Below are 25,626 nucleotides of genomic sequence, written 5' to 3'. Positions count from 1 at the left end.
ACAGCAATGGCACGTTTACTTCACATCTTTGAAGAAGAATCCTCCTCCAAAACAATTTAGGGTAACTCGACTGGAGGAGTTGTGTCTCCAGAAAATCTCTTAGGTAGAGGCGACGTCCTCCCAGATGGCTCCTTTTTGTAAAGAATTAATGACATGAAACTTCTCCCTTTTTTAGAACCTTCCGAAAGTGGCTCATAACAACGTCGTTAAACGTATAAACATGCTGTTTCCGGAACTGTTCCGAATGTTTAATTCAAATGCGCATGGTCCGGTCGAGAACCGAATTTATGGTCGAAATCCGAGACGAACAAATCTCAAATTTTTTGGTTGAGAAGCGAAGCGTTCGAGAACCGAGGTTCCACTGTAATTTATTTCAACTACACAAAACACTTCTTTCATGATATGTAGTTTGAAAGTTAGAATGGTAAATGTTGTTATATGTTAAATACAAATCAATTTTCTGTCCAGACTTTTTTATTACTCGGGCAACGCCGGGTAGCACATTTAGTATGACTTAACACAGGCTAACGTTCAAAAAATGTTCTATGCATCACTTTTTTCATGAATGATTGTAGATGGAAAATCTACTTGCTGGCAACGAGGATTTGCTGTTCTTCGATATTCTGTTGCTTTTGGGCTTGAGTGGATTCTAACCAATGAACAAGGTACCAAGATGGTACGAGTTAAGGTAAGTTCTAAATTTGTCTCGTTGTACTTACTAACCATGTTGCTGTTTGACTCATATCCAAACCTAAATGGGGTGAAATGTTGTAGCTATTTCATTTGAATGGATAACATTCGGGATTGTCAAAGGTCCTCATGAGCAGATTTTCTTTCGATGTTGCATCTAATCCCCACTAGTTCTATTTAAACTTGTGTGAAGCGTAGGAACCTATGTCAAGGGATGTCCTTCCTAGCACTAGCATGGCTAATATCTTAACTCGAGAATTCTTATGTAATGTCTCAGGCCTTATCCGAAATATGTTCAACCAATTGTCACATTTCTCATCATCTCCAATGTCGTATACATGTATGAGCGTGCGAGGTGCTGCGCCCTACTATACAAGCTATTCTTCACACACTCCGCAATCACTGTCGCGCAACTATTACATTTTACGAAAGAAATGTCATTACTGGCGCAATTGACAGCTATACAATAGCTACAGTTTACTTTTTACTTGTTGGATTCATAATGAGTCTGAAATCATGCTGCTCACTCGATTCACATCAATCGTAGCGAATCCATGACTGCGCAGGACAATGCTCTTGTGGAGTGCCTGCAGAGTTTATTTGCGTCATCTTGCGATTTCATAGCTATCACGGTTCGCATCAATCGCACACCTGCATAAGCTTGCATAGGAAGTCGCAGCACCTCGCTTGACATTGGTCTTAACCAGGCATAACAATAGTTTTTGTGTGATTATAGACTAACTATGATCCTCAGCGGGTTGAGTTAGCGATGAGTGACACCAGACTGAGAATAAGACATGAGAAAGGAAGTTTTACCATAATCCCCGAGTCCGCGTGTACCCCCCAGCACCTTCTCAAGAAGACCCGCGGAACAATCACCGTCCTTAAGCCTGTGTCCCACATCGGTTTGTTTCTACCCAAACATTTTCTTTGTGATATGCTCGACCTTTTTTGTCTAAGATTTTGATTTCAAGATTCTACACTGATCGTGGTGTTTCATGTTGATTTGGATTGCAGAGTGCGATGATAAGACTTGGCTTTATTTTAACTTCTGATATGCAGCCTTGGCGCTAGCCTGTTTTGACTAACTGTTGTTTTTGCGGAGTTGTCCCCCGTCGAGCAGAGCGAGCAAAACAACAGCTTGTCACAATACGCACTGCACCTGATGCATCAGCTGCACTAAAAGGGAGTTGTTCTCCTTCGTTTATGCGGCTTGGCTGCAATATTATGTCAGTCGCTCCATTGGTGATCATAACGGATTTAGCCCAATAACTTATGTAGAAAAAAATAAGATACAAATGTTTAACCAGAGACCAGTTTCTGCGGTGAACTTCAGTAGAACTTAGGCAACAACAGCAACTAAAAATGTTGTTATTTGTGCGCTCAGTCAGTTTTATTTGTATTTTTGTATCAGTCAGTTTTATTTGTTCTAAAGTAAATTAAGTTTCGTTGCTGACTCATTCATTGTTTTCAGTTAATTAGATTATAAATGGATAAGGTATATGCCGGAATTCAGTTACCATGGCCTCTGCTTCAGAAGTTCAACATTAGCCAGATCAGGCCATTACATTTTGACTTTTTGCAACCTCAGTCGCAGTTTAAAGATATTTTAATGTTAATGTTTTTATCTTATTTTTTCTACATAAATTTTTGGGCTAAATCCGTTATGATTACCAATGGAGCGACCTACATAACATTGCAGCCAAGTCGCATATAAGGAAGAGAACAACTCCCTTTCAGTGCATCAGGTGCAGTGCGTATTGTGACAAGCTGTTGATTTGCTCACTCCGCTCGATGGGGGACAACTTTGCAAAAACAACGGTTTGTCAAAACAGGCTACCTTGACGCTTTGTTATATACTTTTGGTTGTAAAAACCTACATCAGAGAATCTCACAAAGGTGTCTCAATCCAGTCGCATATGTGATTAAATTTGGAAATATATGAGCCTGCTAAAACTACCATGGCAGCAATTGGATGCCTGCTGCTGCCTGGGAACATGAGCAGCTATCAGCCTGTGAGGTCCAAAATCACAGTCTTCGTTAGTTTTTCAGTTTCGTTAAATTGTTAACATTCTGTTTCGTCAGCTAATTGGTTTATAAATATTTATAACATATTTTATTTTATAAATATTATGTTTATAAATATGTAATATATTATATATTTTGTATTATATATGATAAATAAGATATATAACCCAGTAAGGTTTTTATATTCCTTCAGTGATTGGTTCTTTAGGATCTGCTGCTGATGAACGGCTCACCACAGAGAACGTGCTGCAGTCAATATATGATGATGATGATGATGGTGGCGTAGATGACGATAGCGTGGACAAAAAGAGGCACGAGACAGTGGTGAACTCCGCAAAAAGTCAGGAGTCAAGAAGAGATTCTACTCCTCCATCAACAAGGTAGTCTATGTATAATCATAGAGTGAATGCATAGAGTAACATAGTGTGACCTCAGAGTCTGCTATCTTTTCGCTGTTTGTATCAGCTTTTAAAGTCATCTTGGAAAATAGTTATAGGGTTTGTCATTTTTTAAAGATTTAATTGTATTATAATTATATATTAATTATGATTGTTTTGTGTTTAAAATTTAAACGCAAATATCTCCCAAAGATTTTTGGGTACAAATGTATGTATCCAAAATATATCAAGTTTGCTCTCATGTACATCGTAAAATCTCTATTGAACGCCATGGCGCTGTATTTTTCCCTTAAGTGGCATTTTATTAGAGGTGACGTTCAAACAGAGGGTGGCACTACATTTTTCGGTTAGCTTGTCAGAATTTTATGAAGATAAATTTAGCCCTTTTATGGGCGAAGCAATGTTAATATCGCCTATATTTTACACTCTCTTTTTGGGCAAAGTGTTGTTAATGTCGTCAGCCTCAACATTTTTGCTAATCCATTTTTCATATATGTCGAAGTATCAGGCCGAGTTAAACAAGGAACTACTGTGAGTAAAAATATTAGCCTGATGTGGTTATTAATTATTTCGATGATGTCGCTTTCAAAGTTTTAAAGGAAAAACTGTTAAGCTTTCGAGTTATAAAACGGACTTCGATAAGCCATCAACAATAGCTGCTATTACGTCGCATGGTGTTCCTGAAGGGTGTTCTCATCGTTCATAAAAACACAAGTCTTCGGGTAAGATTGTAAACCACATTTTGGATGAATCTTACGACAATGGATCGGATTTAGACCTTAGTGACTTCGTATCAGAGTGTCGTTCTGATGATTGTGGTGATCGATCTTCTCAGGTACACCATCACTAAAACAATGGCAACCACTAAAGCAACAAAGTTCTCGGTCCAACTTTTTAAAAATTTACATAAACGACTTAACACATGTCACCAAGCTTTTCACACGTTTGCTCTATTCAGATGACACTAATCTCTATTTCGAATCCTATAACATCAACAAGCACATAGATTGTTTGAATAACGAACTTCTTGCTATTCAAAACTTTTGCACTTCTAACAAACTCACATTAAATGTTGATAAGACTAATTTCATGTTACTAAAAAAACCCAACATAAATTTCATTTAGCTAACACTCATCCGTTTATCATTTTCAACAAACCAATTTGTCAGATAGATCACACTAAATTCTTAGGTATTTTCATTGATTCTAATCTCACTTGGAAAAAACACATAGAATATTTACTAAAACAACTGAGACCCTTATCAGGTTTACTCTACCGCACATCTGAATATTTACCCTACAAACCTCTGCTTTTGTTATACTATTCTACGGTTAATTCCAAACATTCATATTGCATTGAGGCATGGGGCAACGCATCTCCCACCCATCTTACGAATTTGATAACATTTCAAAAGCGCATGATAAGAACCATTCACAAAAAACCTCGCCTCACGAACACCAAACCTCTTTTCAAATCATCATCCATACTACCTACCAGTTCACTATATTCATACCGCATTATACTTTTAGCCCATCATGAATTTTATTGTAATTACATCTTTCGCACAATATATCAAACTCGATTCTCAAATTTCTGTCTAAATCCTCCAAAATCTTCTTCCCGTGCACGCCATCGCAGGGTGGATTACCAACAGGCCATTTTTTTGGAATCAACTCCCTAATACTATAAAAAACAGAGAAGTTGGCCAGTTTCAAGAAAAAAACTTAAATTACATCTTTTAACAATTGAATAAAACCTAATTACTCTTAAAAATTGATCTTGATTACGCGATGACGACAAGCCCGACGCCACGACTAGCTATGCTAATGCGTATTATGGTCTTCATGACTTTTCCGGGTTTTTTTTTTTGTTTAATCACTATTGTTGATGAAAATAAATCGAAAATAAAATAAAAAACAATGAAAGAATTAATTGTTATTGATGTAACCAAGTCATTATTAGTACCCTTTTTGTAGACACTTCTGCTGATCACTTTTTATTATGTGTTCGTAAAGATCAAAGAATGTCAAAGTGGCGGTCAAATAGATGTAGCGTTCAATTCAAGGCCGCGCTGTATTTTGCAACTCTTCCTTATACTGGTGTTCTATTGGAGGTGGCATTCAAATAAAGGGGGCGTTTGAATAGGTGTTTTACGGTACCTCCTTAGTCTTTGAATTAGGCTCTCCAGTCACTCAACGTTTTTTCTTTTATGCTGCATTCAGTAGGCCAAGCTCAACTAGCAAGTTCTATGGCAGCAACTCCAAATCTGCATCGACGTATGACATGACCTTGGGCTTGAGGACACACAAGCAGCCTAGCAAACCCTCCCTCAGTGAATTGGCAAGGGTGACTACTCCGAGTAAATATGAAGATCACAAGTCCAACTCCACCGTAACAGTAAAGGTAGAGATTTCATGGCCCATATACTAAATTATATACTAAATTATTATATAATACTAATTTATTATATAATACTAAATTATATCACACTAAATTATATATTATAGGTTGCATAGGTGAAAATGGTTTTCTAAATTGGTAAGTTTATAAATTTCCAAGGGTGTTTTGTAGTCGGTTTTTAATTTTAGAAGCTGCCACGGCTGTCGCCAGGCCCCCAACCCATAGAAATCCAGTCTGCTTCGGATGATGAGATGATTCTCAGCCACAAACCTGTTGGGTAGGCCTTTTTGGATCTTTCACCATTTTGTCCGTCACTGTTTTGTACTTCCCTGTGTTGTTTATCAGTTTTGTACTTCACTGTTTTGTCCTTGTCTTTTGACATGAGCACCCTGCTGGCTATATCATATTATTACCCTAGAGTCTCTTACGCTGCAGCCGGCTTACTGTCTTGCAGGTTTTCTAACCTCGGCAACACCTGCTACATGAATGTCGTCTGGCAGTGTTTGCTCAACATCGACACCTTTGTCACTGACTTGCTGCATGCCTATGAAAAACACAAAAATAGCCTCGGTGATACGAGTCTTCTCAGGTAGGCATTCAACCCATTGTTTCTGACAAAACATGTTTTTCTTAATTCCTAGTTCATTTGTTGACATTTCCATAGCCTTCTACTATACAGTGCACCCTCGCCATATGATTTAAATCTGTTCCAGGGTTGACATCGTATAGCGAATATGTCGTATAGAGGGGTATAGACACCCACAGTAGTTTTATAATGCAAACATCTCTTGGTAAACATCATCAAAATTTTCTATAAGTACTGTACATATTAAAAATTAGTAACTTAAATTAATTTAGCTTACTAAACACACATTTAGAGGTAAGTTTTAGTTTGTATTTTTAACTATATAACTGAACTTCAACTTTTTCATTGCTAAAATTTTTATCACTTATCTGTTTTCGGCTTCTTTTCATCACTATAACTTTTAGCCGACTTTTTCAACCTAATTCGACAACAAAGCCCGAACAATTCTGTTCTTGTAATGAAGTGGATTTTTGTTAGCAGATTTAGGGAAGTTGCCTAATTTTAGACCTTCTGTTTGAAGGGATCGCAACTCCAACTTTGCTACTAGTTTTGAAGGGAAATATTACGTACCATTTTTCTTCACATGAGACATGCTGAACTGAGAGAAATCGGTTGTCGTGTCTCTTTCAAGCGTTGTGAAAAGGTTTTCAGCGAACAACATTTCAGCGTCCTTGTTACCTATTATAAACTGGTACATATTAAGTCTGGTATTGCGTGCATCTTCAATGCAAACTGCTTCACTGCTTTCACAATCCATAATCGCGTTCATTAAGGACAATTGTCTTTAATACATGCGAAGGTGCAATTACATGTATGAGTTTCTCACCAGATCGGCGTTTAATAGGCTGGTTTTCAGGAACCAGATGAAATATTGAAAATAAATATTTTAGCAACCTGACAGAAGGCACGGAACATATGCGCGTGATATTTAGACTAATTAGCCAGACAATGTGGAAACACATAGCATTAACGCAGACTTAACACACACAATGACAAAATGGTATTTATTAATAGAGATGTATTTATATTGATATAACTGATGTAGATAGATGGTTTTATTGTAGAATGTATAACAGAAACCAAGAAGCGGGTAGTACCTCTTTACATTCGGTGAACATAAAACAGTGTCCCGTATCTTTTACCAAGTTAATTCGGGTATTTCAACGACTCTTCTGTAAAAATTGACGTCAATGAATGCAAATCCCTGATTCATCAAGAATATTAATCTAGGTTTTCTTGAATCAGTGTCGGTTGATTAAAAACTTGTCAAAATTATTTTCAATTGAAAATTGTTCTAATTGTTGAGTGAGGAGAGGGCAGCAACTTTCTTGCTGATAACACGAATAAAAAGGCCTCATAATCTACCAAATTCGCGTTGATCAAATTGCTTGGGGTTGCATCTTTTTGTTAGTTGTTTCATTGCATTTCACCGATAGACTGCACCAATCAAACAAAATACAATTGGCAAATATTCCATGTTGATAAGCTACATTTGCGAATAGCCTGTATAGGAAATCAATTCTAAATTGTCTGTTCCTAGAATTACATTTTATTGGTGTGTACACTAATATGCCCGTGGTAGGAATTGTTTTACCGAGTGTAGACTAATACGCCTGTTCCAGGAATTATGTTTAAGGTGTACAAAAACAAGTCCTTTCCAGGAATTATGTTTTGCATATGTGTACACAAACAAGTCCGTTCCAAGAACTATGTTTGATAGACCATAACATGCATATCAAGGCTCAAATGCAAGTATCTGTAACTCTCATAATATATACATGTCTAGTTAATAGCGATTCGCTGAGTTTTTGTGGCTAAAAACTTTCCAGAGAGGTATTAGGTATATCTGTCTCCCGCTTGTTACCTGTTGGGCATGTACAGTGAGCCCTCGGGTTACGTTGATCCTGTTATATAATTTTTACCCTGCGATGTAAAACACGCTGACTTTTCACACTCGCTATACGAAATATTTATTGCCATACAAAATCAACACAAATTGGTCGCGAAATTCAAATTTGGCAGTCGGTGTGCTGGTTATGTTCGAATAACAAATATGCCGATACGCTATTTGCTGAAATCCCTCCAACAACGAATGAAAGAAATGGAACGGAGAAATGCTTGATCTATCTCAGTTCGGTGTTATTCATTATTAGTTATTGCAAAAAGAAAACTGGAAACAGATAAGTGGTAAAATTTTATCAACAAATAAGTTAAAGTTCGGTAAGATATTAAAAAAATATGTACTAAAACTTAGCATACTAAACATACTAAAAGTATGTGTTTAGTAAGCTAAATTCATACCAGTTAAATTCAAGGTTTTCGAAAGTAAAAACTCCCTACGATATGTACTGCACATATTACGTTGTAACGTTACGTTTTATTGCAGATCATAACCAATAAATACATTAGAGTTACTGTAGGTAACTATAGTTAATAAGGTTAACATATTATTTTGTTACTAGTTTTTAATCTAGACAGTATGTATATAAAATTTTGACGGTTTTCACTAAGGGGTGTTTGCATTAAATAATTACTATGGATTTCTATACCCCTCAATACGAAATGTTCGCCTTACGATGCCAACACTTGAACGAATTAAAAATGTATGGGGGTTTACTGTACTATGAGTATGAATTTAACTACCTTTATGCAGGTGTCTCTCTCAACTGGCCCTCCACAAGAGCAGCAAATTCCCGTCTCGCGTTGACCAAAAAGAGCTACTAAAGAAAACTGCCAATGCAGTCGCTACGGCAGCATCTAAATACAATGACTACAGGCAGCATGTATGTATGCGTATCATATTGAGTAAACCTACTTCCTTTCTTTGTTGTACATGCCCGGTTTGGTTAAAATTCAATTTCGTAGGTTTTAATTCAATATTGATTGTGTGGGCAGCCTATTTCATGTTCATGAATGGCTAAGCCATTTCTTGGGTTGCATTCCTAAACCAATTCAAGTTTCGTGGAGGGGTCAGTGTGACAATGCCCCCAATGAGCTAGCGATTCTCACTCATTTGCTCTTAGAAAAAATCTACTTTTCCGTTAATTCTTTATCAGCTGTTCTTTCTGTAGGATGCACACGAGTTCTTTGGAGAAGTTATTGATTTGATAAAAGAAGAAATTGCAGGTCTTGAAAAACCTAAAACGCCCTTGATCTATCAGTGCCCTGCTACCAGTGCATCTACCAATCACGGGCTTGTTGTCAACGCAACGGTGGACAACTTCCAGTTTGAGGTAATTATTGTGATTCGAGGGACAGGCTTATGATTTCCTCACACTTTGTAGATTATAAGTAGTATAGATAATATTAATACTAATAGTAATATAACAATTATTATAAAGTTACATGTTTTTAATTATATTAGTAATTTATTTATTAATTATAATTAATACCATAATTTAGTTAATATTATATTATATCATTATAAATAATTTAGTTATGATTATTACATTATTAGTGATATAATTGCATATTATTAATAGTTTACATTATTAGTCTATATTATTAGTTTATATTATATTTTTATGGTAGAATACAAGTTTAACTACTATTGGTAAGCGGCTAGTTAGATTATTACAAACTGACAACAATATTTTCATATTTTCCTTCAAGGTAGGCTAGTTGAATTTTATTAAAAGTCGGCAGACTGCGAGATTATTGAGGCACTTTTGGGTTCTGCACGCGAAGATCAAAATAATCTAAAACAGATTGGCAATGACACCGGTCAAATACTGCATCATTGACAAAAAGATAACTTATATCGCTTCAGATAGAGTAAGCGGTCAATTGTTAAGGCAAGTCGTTGGTTGAATAATATAAGCTGACAGGGATTTCAGATCAGTATTGACACGTGAGCAAGCTTGGATGTTTCTGATATAACAGGTTTAGTGGTGCAACAAGGGACCATTTTAATTGTTAACAAATAACATTGCTATGCTTTCTGCTTGTTAAAATTCAATGGAAAATGACATCATTTTAATAAGCAATAAGCAGTGGTGACTATAAGCAATAACAGTCAATAAGCAATTGTGATAAGCATTAACAGACATTAAGCAATGGTGATAAGCAATAACAGTCAATAAGCAATAGTGATAAGTAATAACAGACAATAAGCAATTGTGATAAGCAATAACAGGCAATAAGCAATTGTGATAAGCAATAATAGACAATAAGCAATAGTAATAAGCAATAACAGTCAATAAGCAATAGTGATAAGCAATAACAGACAATAAGCATTAGTGATAAACAATAACAATCAATAAACAATAGTGATAAGCAATAACAGACAATAAGCAATGATGATAAGCAATAACAGGCAATAAGCAATAACGGTTAACAATAAGCAATTGTGATAAGCAATAACAGACAATAAGCAATTGTGATAAGCAATAACAGTCAACAATGAGCAATTGTTATAAGCAATAATGGGCAATAAGCAATTGTGATAAGCAATAGCAGACAATAAGCAGTTGTGATAAGCATTAACAGACAATAAGCAATGATAAAAATAAGCCTTGATAGAAATAAGCAATGATAAAAATAAGCAATGACAAGCAATAAGCCAGGGTAACAGAAAGTGATATTCAAAGTGTAGTAGGGTGCAACCAGCAGGCAAAAGCAATGAACAACCTAAAGTGATATTCAGTGTTTGGTAAAGTGCAACCAGCAGGCCTAACAATGAGCAGCCTGTAATATAAAATGAGCAATACTCTGCATATAACAAGTGAAATACATAAAATTATAATGCCAGTACTAAAACTGTTTGTGTGTATTTCCCACAGATGGAGACAAGACTGGTATGCACACAATGCAGGCATACGACGAGCAACTGTCAAGTCCAGAATGGTCTCACCGTGAGCATACCTGAAGTCTACCTGACAGACCCAGTGCTGTCCAAGTGAGTTTTATTGCATTCATCATATTTTCATCCTTCATTGATTATTTAACATTGACTTGACCTTTGATTTTCGTGCCACTCATACTTTGTCGTCCTGTTCTCGTAAATCTCTCATAGATTTTGGTATTGTGTGTTTTCAATGTACTTTACAGGTAGACCTCATGTACATGTTATGAAAAGTTAGAAAGCAGTTAAAGTCTTCTAAATTATTAAAACTATTATATAATATACTGTCTATATACTGTATATATCAGTGAATGCTTTTTAGTTTTATTAGCCAAAACTAATTAGGAATGTTTTATGAAAATATATTAGCTAGTTTAAACCGCTTCACTTTTCACCCAATCAATAGTCTGTATAGAAAAGACAAATCTTTATTGCATAGTTGAATCTTAGTGCTGTCTACCAAATATAACAAGTTCAAAATACCGTACAGGATGAAAATATTCGTTGGTTATAAAAATTCGCGATTTCGCGAACAGACAACTCCGTGAATTATAAAATTCCGTGAATAATTAGTTCTATTTTTAATCACAAGGAAGAATAACTACTGCATCAAATTAAAAACTAGCCGCTAGGTTGGTTTTTAATATAAATACTAAACGTAGTTGAGTTTCAAAACATTTTTAAAATCATTGCCTGGGCTTTGAGCTAACACCATTGCCAATGCATCACATTTCTTTACAAAATTATTCAAGGTTGTCACAAGATATGCAGAATGGCGTCATCGCAAAAATAGCCACTAGGCAGAAGTACTAAACTTAGCCGAGCTCCAAAACTTCTTTAAAATCATCGCTGGGCTTCGAGTTTTATTGCCATTGCATCAAACTTTACAAAATTATTCAAAGTTTTCACAAGTTATTCGACATGGCTTCGTCATCGCAAAAAATCTCTCCTAGTCTTTTTACATTGAAATCAACTCCATCAATCTCTAATACCGAAGTTGAGGACGATTATGATTCTGATCCGGACATTATGGTATGTATTTGTTTTGCAGTTCAGATACGTTTTTTCTATAATTAACTGCATTAGTTAATTCATTTGTTTAAAAACCGATCGCTTTCATTAAATACTTCAGCTATTGTTTTTGTACTTTCTTAACACTTATTAATATATTTTTTCTTTTTTGTGTTTACTGCAGATTGAGAATGAAACAACCTACTCCGATTACGAAAACTAGAGACAAGTAGTGATATTCACCGTGGCAGAAATATTGGCAGAGAAGCAACCAGTCAACCTAGTAGCAAAGCAACCAGGCAGAGAAGCAACCAGTCAACCCCTTCATCGACAACAACTCCTTGATATCGCTGCAGCAAACATGATTAAATTATATATTTTATTTCATGTATAGATATATTATAATTTATTACAAACTTGAATGTACAAATAAAATGTTTCAAAAACAAATACAATTTTACAAACGATGAATGGAGTAAATATAAACAGTTTAGTCTATATGGCGGTTGTCTAGAGCAATAAAATTAAACTGATACTCTTGATAAGTGAGTACTAGCGTGTAATGGTGCTCTCTGATTAGTTATTATGGTAATAGCAGCTCTATATCGCTGTCACTGTCTTGGGTAGATGTTAAAGGCGATTCTCTCGCTACTACATAGCTGGTAAGGAAGTTATCATCAGAACTCTCCTCGTGGCTTACTATTGCAAAGTTCTGCCGGTTGGCCAAAGATTTGTGCTCGTAAAGGCGTTTTTGTTCCTTTTTTTGTAAACAGATATATTCTCTTTGTAAGTAGCTGCAGTCACTTCTACCTCAATTTCCAGACCTCCCTGAATAATTGGTGATCTTTTAAGAATGACATATACCACCCTTGCAGTCATTGTGCTTGCGTGTATGATGAAAAATCTCTCTCACACTAAAACAAATAATGAAGCGGTAAGGATGGAAAAAATAAATATTGCGTTATACCAAAGAACCAAAGTAAAATTCAACTAATTTAGTAAATGGTTTTGAAAAAAACTCCATTACTTACCACAAATTGTTGGTTCATCAAAGGCCTCCAAATCTATGAATATTCGTGAAAACCTCTGAGCGCAACAAAGAATTTATAGCTTAGCACGATCCACCCGTAGTTGTAAGCTAAATAGAAAACAAAACGCGCAATGCGCGTAGCCGCGCATGCGTAAGGTTAACTCTATTGCTAGACGTAATAGAGTTAACTTTTCCTAGAGAGTGGCAGTTTTCAGCCGCGAATAAATTCATCCGCGAATATGCATTAAAAGACAATTTTCGCGAAATATAACTCCGCGAATAAATTCATCCTGTACGGTAATAGACAATTGCTCAGGTGGTGTGCTGAACATACAAGTTTAAGATTTTGATGATGTCATCAATTGTGAGCCAGTATTTTGATTTAATTCATAATAAACTTCACGATGACAGATTTATTTTATACAAAAAAACATTTAATTGGGAAATTGTATCAATAATAAATACATAAATACAGTGCGCCCTCGCCACATGATTTTAATCCATTCCAGGGTTGGCATCGTATAGCGAAAATGCCGTATAGAGAAGTATAGAAACCCTTAGTAATTATCTAATGCGAACATCCCGTGGTAAAAATCATCAAAATGTCATATAAGTACTGTAAATATTGAAAATTAGTAACAAAATAGTATGTTAACCTTCGTAACTATAGTTACCGTATAACCTCTAATTGAACGCCGCCTCTATTTGAACGCCGCCTCCAATTGACCGAAACCCTGAGATAAGGGTTGAAAAATAGACCGCCACCCTCCAATTGAACGCCACCTCCATTTGAAAAACTACTTTGACATTATTTGATCTTTGCGAGTCCATAATATCAACTGATCAGTAGAAAAGTGTCCACAAAATCGTATTAATAATGAATCGTTTATATCAATAACAATTGTCTCGCTATCTAATTCCAAAGCTTTTCAGTTTTTTCGTTAAAACTTTGAAAGCGACACCATAGAAATAATCAATAACGGGCTCAAGCTAGTAGTAGTTCTCTGTTAAACGCGGTTTTTCTACTTCAAAGAAGCCTACATAAAAAAAACTTTTAAATTTACGGTGGTAGATTAAACTTTGAAAGCAACGCCATAAAAATAACTACTACTGTCTCAAGCTAATAGTAAATCCTTGTTTAACGTGATCCTAATACTTCGAAGGACATGTGTATAAAAACCGGTTCACGAGTTTTGTACCAAAGGTTACATTTACTAAGCAAACTTTTACGCGTTACGTGCTCAATGAAGCGCGTGAAAGTGCAAAAGAAGGGTTGAGGTCAGAAGATATTGTGGAAGGTATTGGACAACTAAAAGATGTTCGTTCCATTGAAAGCAACAATCAGAACGCAGCTACTCGAGCAAACGATGGAAATATTTTTGTGTTAAAAACATTAATTTTTGTTTCTGCATGTAATATAAGTATGATTCGTTTATGTCACTTGTTCATAAATGTAAATATTTGTATCATTTGATAGATTATTATTGTATAATATATAAATATGCAGATTTATAGCATGTTATTTTAGTATTAGCATCCTTGCAAGCTGCAGCTACCTTAACACGGCTTACGATGGAGCGATGCTCATAACTCCACTTCTATTGCACATAAAAAGCTAGTTTTGGCTGCTAATTGTAGCAAACATATCAAAGAGTGCAATGAGATTTTATTCAACAATGTCAAACACAGATATAGTATAAAAATTTGTTTTCAAGTTTAGAATGAAATAAATATTGAAAACTCAAGCAAATTGCAAAAAAGAACACAGGCTATAATATCATCGCAGGTCAATTGCAAGCAATAGTTATAAGCTAATAGAGATATTTCTAAGTCTCTCGATGCACATTTATTAAGAGATCTTTGACAAGTTAGAGACATGTTAGCAGATTTATCGCATCCAAAAGTTTAGTATCGCTCGACCGAATCAGAGAGCAAAATATAGGCGACATTCGTTTCACCCGTAATAGTGCTAGATTTGCCTTCCGAACATTCTGATGAGGCATTTGAAAATGCACCGCCAGTGTCTATTTGAACGCCGCCTCCAATTGACCGCCACCATCGAAGAAGAGTTAAAAAATAGAGCGCCATGGCATTCAATTAAAGGTTTTACGGTACCTACAGTAACTTTAGTGTATAGTAGCAGCTCCTATAACGTATACCTCCTACAACGTAAAATCCAGATAACGTAAAATAAAAAATTTATGTGAAGTTTTTGCTTCCTACTACATTAAAATTTCTATATGACGTAGAGTGCCAAGTTGGGTATTTTACTGTTTTACTGTACATATAACATACAATTCTTATAACGTAAACATTACTGGAACGGATTATTTACGTTGTAGGAGCGCGTACTGTATTTAGTGGGTATGATCTGCAATAAAATTTAACATTACAGTGTATGCACAGTAGCAGCAATACATACCGTAGGGAGCTCTTAACTTCGAGGCCTACGTATAACAAAAACTTTGAATTTAACTTAAATGAATATAGCTTACTAAACACACACATAAAACTAAGTTTTAGTACATGAGTGTATTTTTAGTGTGTATTTTTAACTATATTACTGAACTTCAACTTTTTCATTGCTAAAATTTTATCACCTATTGGTTTCCGGCTCTTTTTCGCTATAAACTTTAGCCAACCTCATTAAAACCTTTTTTAACCAAATTCGACAAGAAAGCCTGAGCGATGCTGTTCTCTTAATGAAGTAGATTTTTGATAGCAGATTGAGGGAAGTTGTCTGTTGCCTGATCCTCTGTTCGAAGGGATCGCAACTCTAATTTTGTTACTGGTTTTGAAAAGAAAATATTACGTAAATAAATACCACTTTCACACGAGGAATGCTGAACTGAGATAACTCGGTCATCGTATCTCTTTCAGTTGTTGTGAGAAGGTTTTTGGCGAACAGCATATCGGCATCTTTGTTATTTTGATGTAAAAAGCAATTCGTCTGCCAAATTTGAATATTGAGCGAAACTTATGTGAAGTTCATGTGGCAAAATAAGATTCGTATGGCGAGGATAAAAACCATCTTGTTCCATTTCCTAAGGCGACAAAATCCTACAATAGGGATATCATAACTCGAGAGCACACTACTATCATTATTGCGCTGTTTTTATTATACATATTCAAGTGTCTGTCATCTTATGCCCAGGTAATAGCGATTGGTTAAACTATGCACGCTTGCACTCCCCTCGCGCCGTGAGAGGTCACGAGTGTAATGACTATTAGAGCAATTATTTCATAAGGTGGCTGTGTGGTTTAACGGTAGTGCACTTGGTTTCAAACCCCAAACCCGAATATTCAGATTTAATTCTCGTGCAGTGCAATTCTTTCCCAACGCTCTTAACGGCCATGATGGACGGACACAGCTCTATTATAGTAAAGACTAGATGAATGCCTGGCCTTGCCTTGGTAATAAAATAAGTCCTTGCTCAAAAAATTGATTTTCATTTAACGCTAGCCGAATGCTTGGCGTTGCATTGGTATTAAAAAAAGCTTATAAACAGTAGCAAGTAGTGTAGTTGCCATTTACCAATTTGACTAAGCTAGGATCCGTATTCCTAAACACCAGTAAGAGCCGTGAGAGCAAGCTTTAATGGTGTTGCACGTAATGCAGAGTCCCAGATTTTAACCTGGATAATGACTCATATCGCCCAAGGAATCCATTGCATGTTGTGTAGCTTAATAGTTGGATTGATGCCATGTGAACGGGAGGTTCCAAGATCAAGTCTTATGCAAAACGGATTTTTGATTGCTAGATTTTAATCGCTACTGCCAGACAGACGAACAACAAACTTTGAAATTTATATATATAGATTATAGCTTGTACTTGAAAAAAGTATGTATTTTATGGAAATTCCCATTTAGCTTGTGGGCTTGAAACATAACCCCCCACAAGGTAAGAGTGATTACTGTATATACACGTGTATATATATATACACGTCCTAGTTTTCTAAAGTCTATAGGCATCAATTTCAAAGGCATTTCTCTTACATCTATTTGCTTAGCGAAATGTTTTCTTTTCAAATGTGATGTTTTTAATGATAAACCTTGAGGTTTTCCGGATCCCATCTTTTTTATTAAGGTATACCTGAATCCGTCTCAACTATATTAAAGTTGTCAATATTTTGCACCTGCTCGAAGATGTCATAAATACTCAGTGACACAGAGAAAGTATAAAGCTGCCTGCAGGTTATTGTCATAGGCCTAAATAGGAATTCTACAAGTCCATTTTAAACATTCAGAATGTTAAAACAGACAGAATGTTAATTCAAACTTTCAAATGCGCCATCAGTTGACCGTAATATTTGCGGTGCACCCGCGGGCTACGATGTTCTCGTTTTATGGTTTTTTTTGCCTGACGATGGAGAACACACTGTTTTTTGTCCCCTCTATATGATATCTTTTCGCCATACAACCTAAACACAAATGTCTCTCAAACTTAGACTTTTAAGAGCGTTGAGCTGCGTACGTCGGAATAACAAAGATGCCGATATGCCAATTGTCGAAATTACTCCCAGAAGGCCTGAAAAAGATACGATATATCTATATGACACTTTCACCTTACAATGCCACCATCGGAACAAATTAATGTCGTGTGGCGGAGGTCTACTGTATTAATATCGTATGGCGGGGTCTACTGTATTAATGTCGTATGGTGAGGTCTACTGTATTGCGGGGCTCTACTGTATTAATGTCGTATGGCGGGGTCTACTGTATTAATGTCGTATGGTGAGGTTTACTATATTAATGTCGTATGGTGAGGTTTACTGTATTGCGGGTGTCTATTGTATTGATGTCGTATGGCGGGGTCTACTGTATTAATGTCGTATGACGAGGTCTACTGTATGGCGGGGTCTATGTATTTGCAATTTAATTGCTGTCAAGAATAAAAGGACCTGCTACAAGACATTTTTAATGACCTTTTCTTAACCTTCCCTTGTCTCCTTAGTGATAGTAAATATCTAACGGAGACATAAACATACAAACTGATAAGGCAATGAATGGACAACAGCGAGCACCTTTGTACAAGCGTCAAGATCCTTAGTGGTTGTGTACATGCAGAGTAAACTGCTATTAGCAAACGTCTACTGCTATTTCACTTGGTTCAATGGCTCCTGTCCACTATTTTCACTGCAAATAATAATCAAAATGATAATAGTAGTGTAGTGTGTTTCTTAGTGAAACTAATCTGTGTGATTTGATTGCAAGGAGAAGAATCAATGCGAACATTCAGGATGCTGTGGATGCCTACTTTGAGTCGGAGCTAATAGAATACCTCTGTGATATGTGCGGCAGTCCGACATTTCGGTCTAACCTCTCCTTCAAGAAAGTTCCAAGGTATTTCTGCTTTGTCTACTTACAACTTATTCTATTGAGCATAGGAATTCTTCACAATTCCAAGATATATCAATTTAATACTATAATATAATCATATAATACTTTACTATAATGCAGTAGTGCTGTTTCGTTATTTGATTAAATGCTGCTATTTGCGATAAAAAAAACTTTCGTTGCATGCTACGTCACGTAATGTTGGTAGATACACACCATGGTTTCTTATATAATTATTTCACTGCAAAACTACTTTATGCAATTGTTACTGTATGTTTATTATTGCACTTCAGTGTATGCATTGCTATTTACCCGAATGTAGATATATCTTTGTCCACATGTACAAGTAAAACTTTTCTATATATGCGACCGGAAATGTGGCAAAAGCACAAATTAGACACAAATCTGTTTCAAACAAATACACCGACTAGTGACGCCGCGAAACAGATTTTTTACTAGGAAGAACTAGACTTTCCAGATAAATTTCAGTCGAAACAACTACTCAATTTATTATTATTATTATATATTAGTTCTTTTATAGCTTTGAATTCAAACTTTCCCTTATTCATGTTTAGTCATAGAAATACTTTTGAACATAAACATAGGATAACTATCTACATATACAATATACATAAGTATTTGATACTACTTAATATATATAATATACATCTTAAATATACAATATTATATAATACACTAGAAGTTACATAATATAGTATTATAATAATTTTTATATATCATTAAACTATGTAATAAATATATATATTATATATTATACAATGTAATAAAAATTATAATAAAATATTATTATGATTATTATATGTTGAATAATTATAATTATATTTTATGATGTAATAGAGATTATATATATATTTAGTTTCTATATCTATACATTTCTAAGTGTTTGGTGTGTAGGTGCGTCCAGCTATAGTTATAGCTATAGCGCACGCTGATTATTTTACCAATGCGGCCATGTATTATGATGCCCCTGTTAAGAAATATTTTTCATAAGGTTCAAGTACTATATCTGGGGTCAAGGCCAATTCTTCTCACGGAGACAAATATATTAAAATATTTTGGGACCTAACTGTATGCATCTTTTTTTTTTGTTAGGGCTAATTTCTTCGGCCCACAAAATCAACAATAAATCATCTCGAACTTGAAGTTTGGCGATTAGTTTACCGATTATATACGTTATTAAAAAATGCACGTCACTGAACTCGCTATGGCGAGTTATACGTATCCAGTATATCCGGTATCCGCTATAATAAACACGATTCACTAACGTAAATGATAAAATTTCAGTTTGAAGTTTACTAAAATACATACTAAAACTTCCTTCAAGTATGTGTATGTGTTTAGTAAATTATATTCACTTAAGTTAAATTCAGCGTTTAGGTTGCACGTCTGTTTCAAATGTAAGAACTCTCATGGTAGTACATTGTAATGTTTTGTCTTGGAGATCATAACCAGAAAATGCACTAAAGTCATTGTAGGTACCTATAGTTACTACCATGGTTAAATGTTGACTTGCAACAAAATTCACATAACAGTTTATTTGGTATCAAAAGATTCACCATGTCTTACTCTGCTGTGTTGTAGGTTCAAAATATGTGGGAATGTGATTACAGGCTCATAAAAGCTCTAAAATGAAAAGCCGCCGTAGATGGGAATCTCTTTATTTCTCTGACGTAGTCATGATAGTTTGGTTGTCTTGTATTGTCTTGATGTTCTCTTGTGAATTGAAAGGCCAATAAAAAGCTCAATATAAACTTATCATAGCACTAGTTTATGACAAACACTTCGGGTTTTACCGAAGACCCCGTATCAAATATAGATGCTCGCCACTTTAAAGTTTTGTTTCGGCTTGAACTAATCGTCAAGTCGTTATCTGATCATGTGACCCAATACTAAGAAAATAATTTTTGCAGCACTTTTCGATTATCACAGGTGACCAACAGGCTCGTCATGATTATTAGACAATGATATGCACTCCTTCGAGCTAAGGTTAAAAAGTTTAACAAATTTTTACGGTAAGTTATAAGATATCACCGCTAAAAGTGACAGCATTACAATGATGATAAAACAGAGACAATAGACATGGTTTTATTGAATGCGTGAAATATATTTGTGAAAATATTTCGACGAATAAGGTTGCATGAAAGTGTAAACAGAAACCATCCTGTAACAACTACGTTCCATTTGAGCCGTTTTGGAAAGAGAATCCAAACTATGGCGGTCTCGTGTGGCTGCGATTAACTGTTCGTTTTTGAGCTTTTAAGAGCTTGTAATCACATTTCCACATATTTGGCACCTACAACACAACAGAGTAAGACATGGTGAATCTTTTGATATCAAATAACTGTAATGTGAATTTTGTTGCAAGTCAACCTTTAACATAGTATTTTGGTACTATTTTTAATGATGGTAATTTGTACCATAAGGTGATTGCATTGGATAATGACTACGGGTTTCTATACCACTCTATGTATGCCTATAGCCTACGATATTTTCGCATGCCAATTTTCACATTTCATGCTAATTTTTGCATGCCAACACTGAAACGAACTGAAATCATATAATTGTATACCAAGTAATCTTTGATTGGAATCGTATCGAAATAGACTGTATTTAGCCATTACTTTCTAATGATTTCACATTTATATTTAAACACCTTTACCTTTTTATTTTCCGTTCTAATTTATTTCAACTGAACGTTTCTTTCAAGTTATGAAATTTTAAACTTACAGTTGTTTGAAAACCTTTACAGTTGTTTTATTTGTTGTTAAATTAGTTGTCCTGCACAAAATCATCTTGAAAGTTACAGTTGTTTAACAAAGTTTGAAAACCTTTACAGTTCTTTTCATTTTCTCTCTTAATTTATTTCAACTACATCAAACACTGATTTTCTCATGATATGTAGTTTGAAAGTTAGAATAGTAAATGTTTATGTTAAATACAAATAAATTTTCTGTCCAAAGACTTTTTTATTACTCAGGCAACGCCGGGTAGCACAGCTAGTGTATTTATATGTGTGTGCGTGTGTGTATAAGTAGTTGGTTATCCTATATAAAAATATTTATCTATATATATATCTATAAACCTATCTATACACAACCAACCCTATGCGAATCATATTTTGGGAGAATTTCCTTATAGAGTTTAGTTTTACTGTTCATGCCACAAGAGATAGATGTATCAACAATACAGTTTTATGATGATTAAATGTAGCGTTCTCTGATTGGTCAGGCGTTAGTGTACCAAAGAAAATGCGTAAACAAGATCAACTGGTATTGCAGAGTTCTTGTTGTCGTCGTGAAGAGGTACGCAATGGGGTTCTCTAAAAAGATTGAACACAGGCTAGCTATTAATAAGTACCTCAGCTTGGCCAGCCACTGTTCCGATGATGTCTATCCTGCATCTACACCCACCATACCTGTGTGAGTCCCGTATTATGTAGTTTTGATACTAGTGTGATACTGAGATCTTCAGTGGGTAGATAACTCCAAGTATTGTATGTTTTGTACATGTTTGATTAGCTTAGCTTTTGTTGTATGACTGCTGAGTTGAGCGTAATTTTTATACCAGAAGTTGTTGCGGTCATATTGATACTGTGGAGGGGGATAATTCCTAAAGAAGTTTTGCCATACCTTATGGTATTTTATGGTGAGTTTCTTACTGTTACAGAGGACTGCAGAAACAGAAATATCGCTGAATTTTTAGTGCGTTCACCCTACACTGGTTCATATCATTCACTTTTAATCATAGGAAGTTATCTTCACCTGATGTGGAAAAATCACACCTAAACACCCAGTCAAGCGCTGTAAAGCATAGCCAGCCTCGAACATCGTCTGTTGAAAACAAATCTCCCTATCAGAAGTCATCATCTGTTCCTCCATTACTCCCAGTTGTAAAGGTAAGTCATTTTTTGTTAGTAAAATGCCCTCTATTGCAGGCGATGACTGGATAATCTTTGCTCATTAGCGCCTGTCACTACCTCATTTCGTTACAATTCTGTTATGATTTTATGTATATACATGTATATATTCATATTTGTATATATACGTATACTAGTTGAATTCCTGGAGCTGCATGATTAATACAAAACATCTTATAAACAGTGGCGGGTAATGTAGTTGACATTGGCTAATTTGAGTAAGCTAGTATCCGTATTGCTAAACTTACTAATAAAAGCCGTAAGAGCAAGCTTTAGTGACGATGCGCGTAATACAGGGTCGCTATGCGTATTTTAACTGATGTAATGACGATCTGACCAATGAATTCATTGCATCCCTTGTAGCTTAATAGGCTACATTGTTGCAAGGTAAACTGGTGGTTTGAAGTTCTAACCCAGCGTAATGGGATGTTTCATAGCTAAATTTTAATCAATACTGCAGGACGTACGCACACCATGAAGACCTTGAGATTAATATATATATATATAGAGTAAGTGCGTAGGTATATACACTAGTGTTGGGCGCAAGTACTCCTTGGCCAATTAGTTTAGACTCGCCATTTCTGTCCGAGGTTTTCGAGTATGGGGTAGCTGGTAGTGCTTGGCACGAGTACTTCTTAGCCAATGGGTATTTCGGGTATCGGGTTTGTTGATACGGGTTTTATGTCTAAAATTCCTAAAAATCAGACATCTTAAAGTTTACAATGTAATTATAATTCTATTCAATTTATTTATTATTTTTTACTATTTCCTATCGACCGATATTCGTGCTCGCAGCATTAACAGGTGGGTTGTATAACAGTGTTTAGAGCGCAGGGTGCAATAGACCGAGTTTTTGTCCACTCTACTCGGCGGATTCGTGTACCAAAACTCGAACTCGCAAGATCGAAATGCTCAAAATTGTTATTACTCAAGAGAAAATAAACTTTCGAGTTCAACAAGCTTTATTACCTGTGTCCAGCACTAATATACACACAACATACGTCGGCAGACATAGTTATATATATACATGTATATAAATCTCTAAGTATGTCCGACTGTAACTATTAAAATCTTGGAGTTAAAATCTCGCATCCCGCTGAATTTGAACTCTTGAAGATTGCAGCCGCAGGTTTGTAATCCAATTGCCTAACCGCGAGTCTACGAAGGATGTTACAATTCATAGGTCTTACTATATACTGCATACACCCTTTTCCCGATTCCACACGCTAAATGGCGTATTAATTGAAACTATGAAACACAACGTCCTATTCGTGAACTTTTATTTCTGGTTTTGCGTAAGGTTCAATTGCTAAATCGTTAAAGGCTAATACTTTGCGCGTGGACAATTTTATTATTTCGAGTAGGAATAGCCTCTACATTCTCACTCCTTTTGGTCAGACAAAGTACCAGACAAAGACAGTATGATATCTCATTTTTACATTTGTACCAGTAACGAGAGGTACCAGTATCGTTGTATTGAGAGTTTTGATGGATAGCTTCTGCTGGAACAGAAGCTTTTTATATATACACATGCACTTCGAAATGTTTTTTATAAAATAAATCTGTCACCATGAAGCTTATTACATATCATAAAGATAAATATTAAACTCTGATATGCAATTGATGACATCATCAAAATTTGAAACTGGTATGTTCAGCGCACCACCTGAGCAATTGTCTATTATTTTGAATTGAGTATGTATAGACATCAATAAGATTCAAATATGCAATAAAGATTTGTCTTCTCTATGCAGATGATTGGTTGGATGAAAAATGAAGCAATTTAAACTAGCTAATATATTTTCATTGTTATTATTAATTCAACGTATTCAGGACTTTTATTTTGTTTTTATTTGTCAGTTCGTAATAATTGTATCATTACCGAATCATATTAAATAGTAATCATTGTAGCAAAACAGACTTAATTTAGCTATTAATTGCTAATTATGTCACATTCACATTTAAACACTTTTGTAGTTGTTTTATTTTGTTTCTTAATTTATTTAACCCACACAAAACATTTTCCTCATGATGTGAAGTCCGAAAGTTACAGTTTTTGTCAAAGTTTGAAAACCTCTACAGTTGTTTTATTTTTTCTCTTAATTTATTTAAACTTCACAAAACACTTTTCTCATGATTTGAAGTTTGAGAATTGGAATGGTAACTGTTGTTATATGTTAGATAAAAATTAATTTTCTACGCAAAAACTCTTATTACCCGAGCAATGCCGGGCATTCAGTAGCGTATGTATATATAACTACATGTAAGTGTCTGTCGTCGTATGTCGAGTTAATAGCAATTTTTTTAAATATGTACCTTGAAAGACCAGGCATAGATGTCCAGGCATACGCTTACACGTTTATAGTCGCTGGCATGCTTCAATTATTTTTATCAGTTGCAAGGTGGCTGCATGGTTTAGTAATAGCGCTTGGCTTCATATCCGCCCATCCAAATATATGGGTTCGATTTCTGTGAGGTGCAATCTTTGTTCGCAATTCTCTTAGCTGGCTCTGGACAGACACAGTTCTTATTATACTAACAACATATTATAGTAATTAAATTGTAAATTATAATAAAATTGTAATTTTATAGTTGATAAATTATAATAAACTATAAATTATCATAAAAGTTATAGTAATTAAAATATTAGCTTAATTTTGATTAAAGATAAATTTTTCTATGCAAAAACTTTTTTTATTATACAAACGATACCGGGTGTTCACCGGTGTATCATCCGTGCGATGCAGGGTGTTCACCTAGTAAATATAGATATGTATCTATATTTAGAATTAATACATTTTATGAAAATGTACTCGCATCACAATTTTTAATCAGGCGCTGGACGGAGGCTACTCTTATGATGTCATTGTTTTATGTGCACACGTAATTGGTTATTTATTATGACTCAGCAGTTAATTCTGGGAATCCTTAATCTAAGTTAGTTCAGTTCTTTTGTTTAGAGAGCACAACTCCCGTTTGTAAATTATAATAAATTTTTAATGTATGTGTACGTAGGTTGCATCTTTTAGAGTAACCGGAATATGATTTACATTTTTTTAGAATTTGCATTTTATGTCAAACTACGAGTTTTTTTTCTATGTGTTTGCTGGCTTCTGTTAGGTTTCTCGCCAGCTATGGTAAATGAGGATTTATGGTTGTTGAATATGGTTTTACCGATTCTGTAAATTGTCCTGTATGTGTCTATGAAGCTCTTGTTTTGGCAAACTGCGCAAAAGCACGTGAATATATCTATGGGAACTTTCTTGGTATAAATCTCATTTGCCGAGAATTTTCTTGCCGATAAATGCCTCGCAAGAAACCCTTGAAAGGAAAAAGGATAAAATTGTTAGATGATTTATAGATAT

At 35.1% G+C, this 25,626-nt stretch overlaps 1 protein-coding gene across 1 annotated transcript in view; it reads left to right on the top strand.

Annotated features, from left to right (window-relative positions):
• Positions 1-565: 565 nt before the first annotated feature.
• Positions 566-25,626, top strand: part of LOC137400821 (ubiquitin carboxyl-terminal hydrolase 37-like) — an 83,811-nt gene continuing 58,750 nt past the window's right edge. Inside the window, exons 1-12 of the mRNA XM_068087160.1 lie at positions 566-688; positions 1,427-1,595; positions 2,927-3,098; positions 5,340-5,520; positions 5,706-5,794; positions 5,972-6,106; positions 8,757-8,886; positions 9,175-9,336; positions 10,885-11,000; positions 18,202-18,330; positions 21,624-21,764; positions 22,093-22,240. Of these exons, the coding sequence (XP_067943261.1) occupies positions 566-688; positions 1,427-1,595; positions 2,927-3,098; positions 5,340-5,520; positions 5,706-5,794; positions 5,972-6,106; positions 8,757-8,886; positions 9,175-9,336; positions 10,885-11,000; positions 18,202-18,330; positions 21,624-21,764; positions 22,093-22,240 (1,695 nt within the window). The remainder of the gene's footprint in view (positions 689-1,426; positions 1,596-2,926; positions 3,099-5,339; positions 5,521-5,705; positions 5,795-5,971; positions 6,107-8,756; positions 8,887-9,174; positions 9,337-10,884; positions 11,001-18,201; positions 18,331-21,623; positions 21,765-22,092; positions 22,241-25,626) is intronic.

The sequence above is a fragment of the Watersipora subatra genome, chromosome 7 (assembly GCF_963576615.1).
Source record: "Watersipora subatra chromosome 7, tzWatSuba1.1, whole genome shotgun sequence".
Classification (NCBI taxonomy): Eukaryota; Metazoa; Bryozoa; class Gymnolaemata; order Cheilostomatida; family Watersiporidae; genus Watersipora; species Watersipora subatra.
Note: the sequence above shows the minus strand (reverse complement) of the source record. Positions and strands in the feature narration are given on the sequence as shown.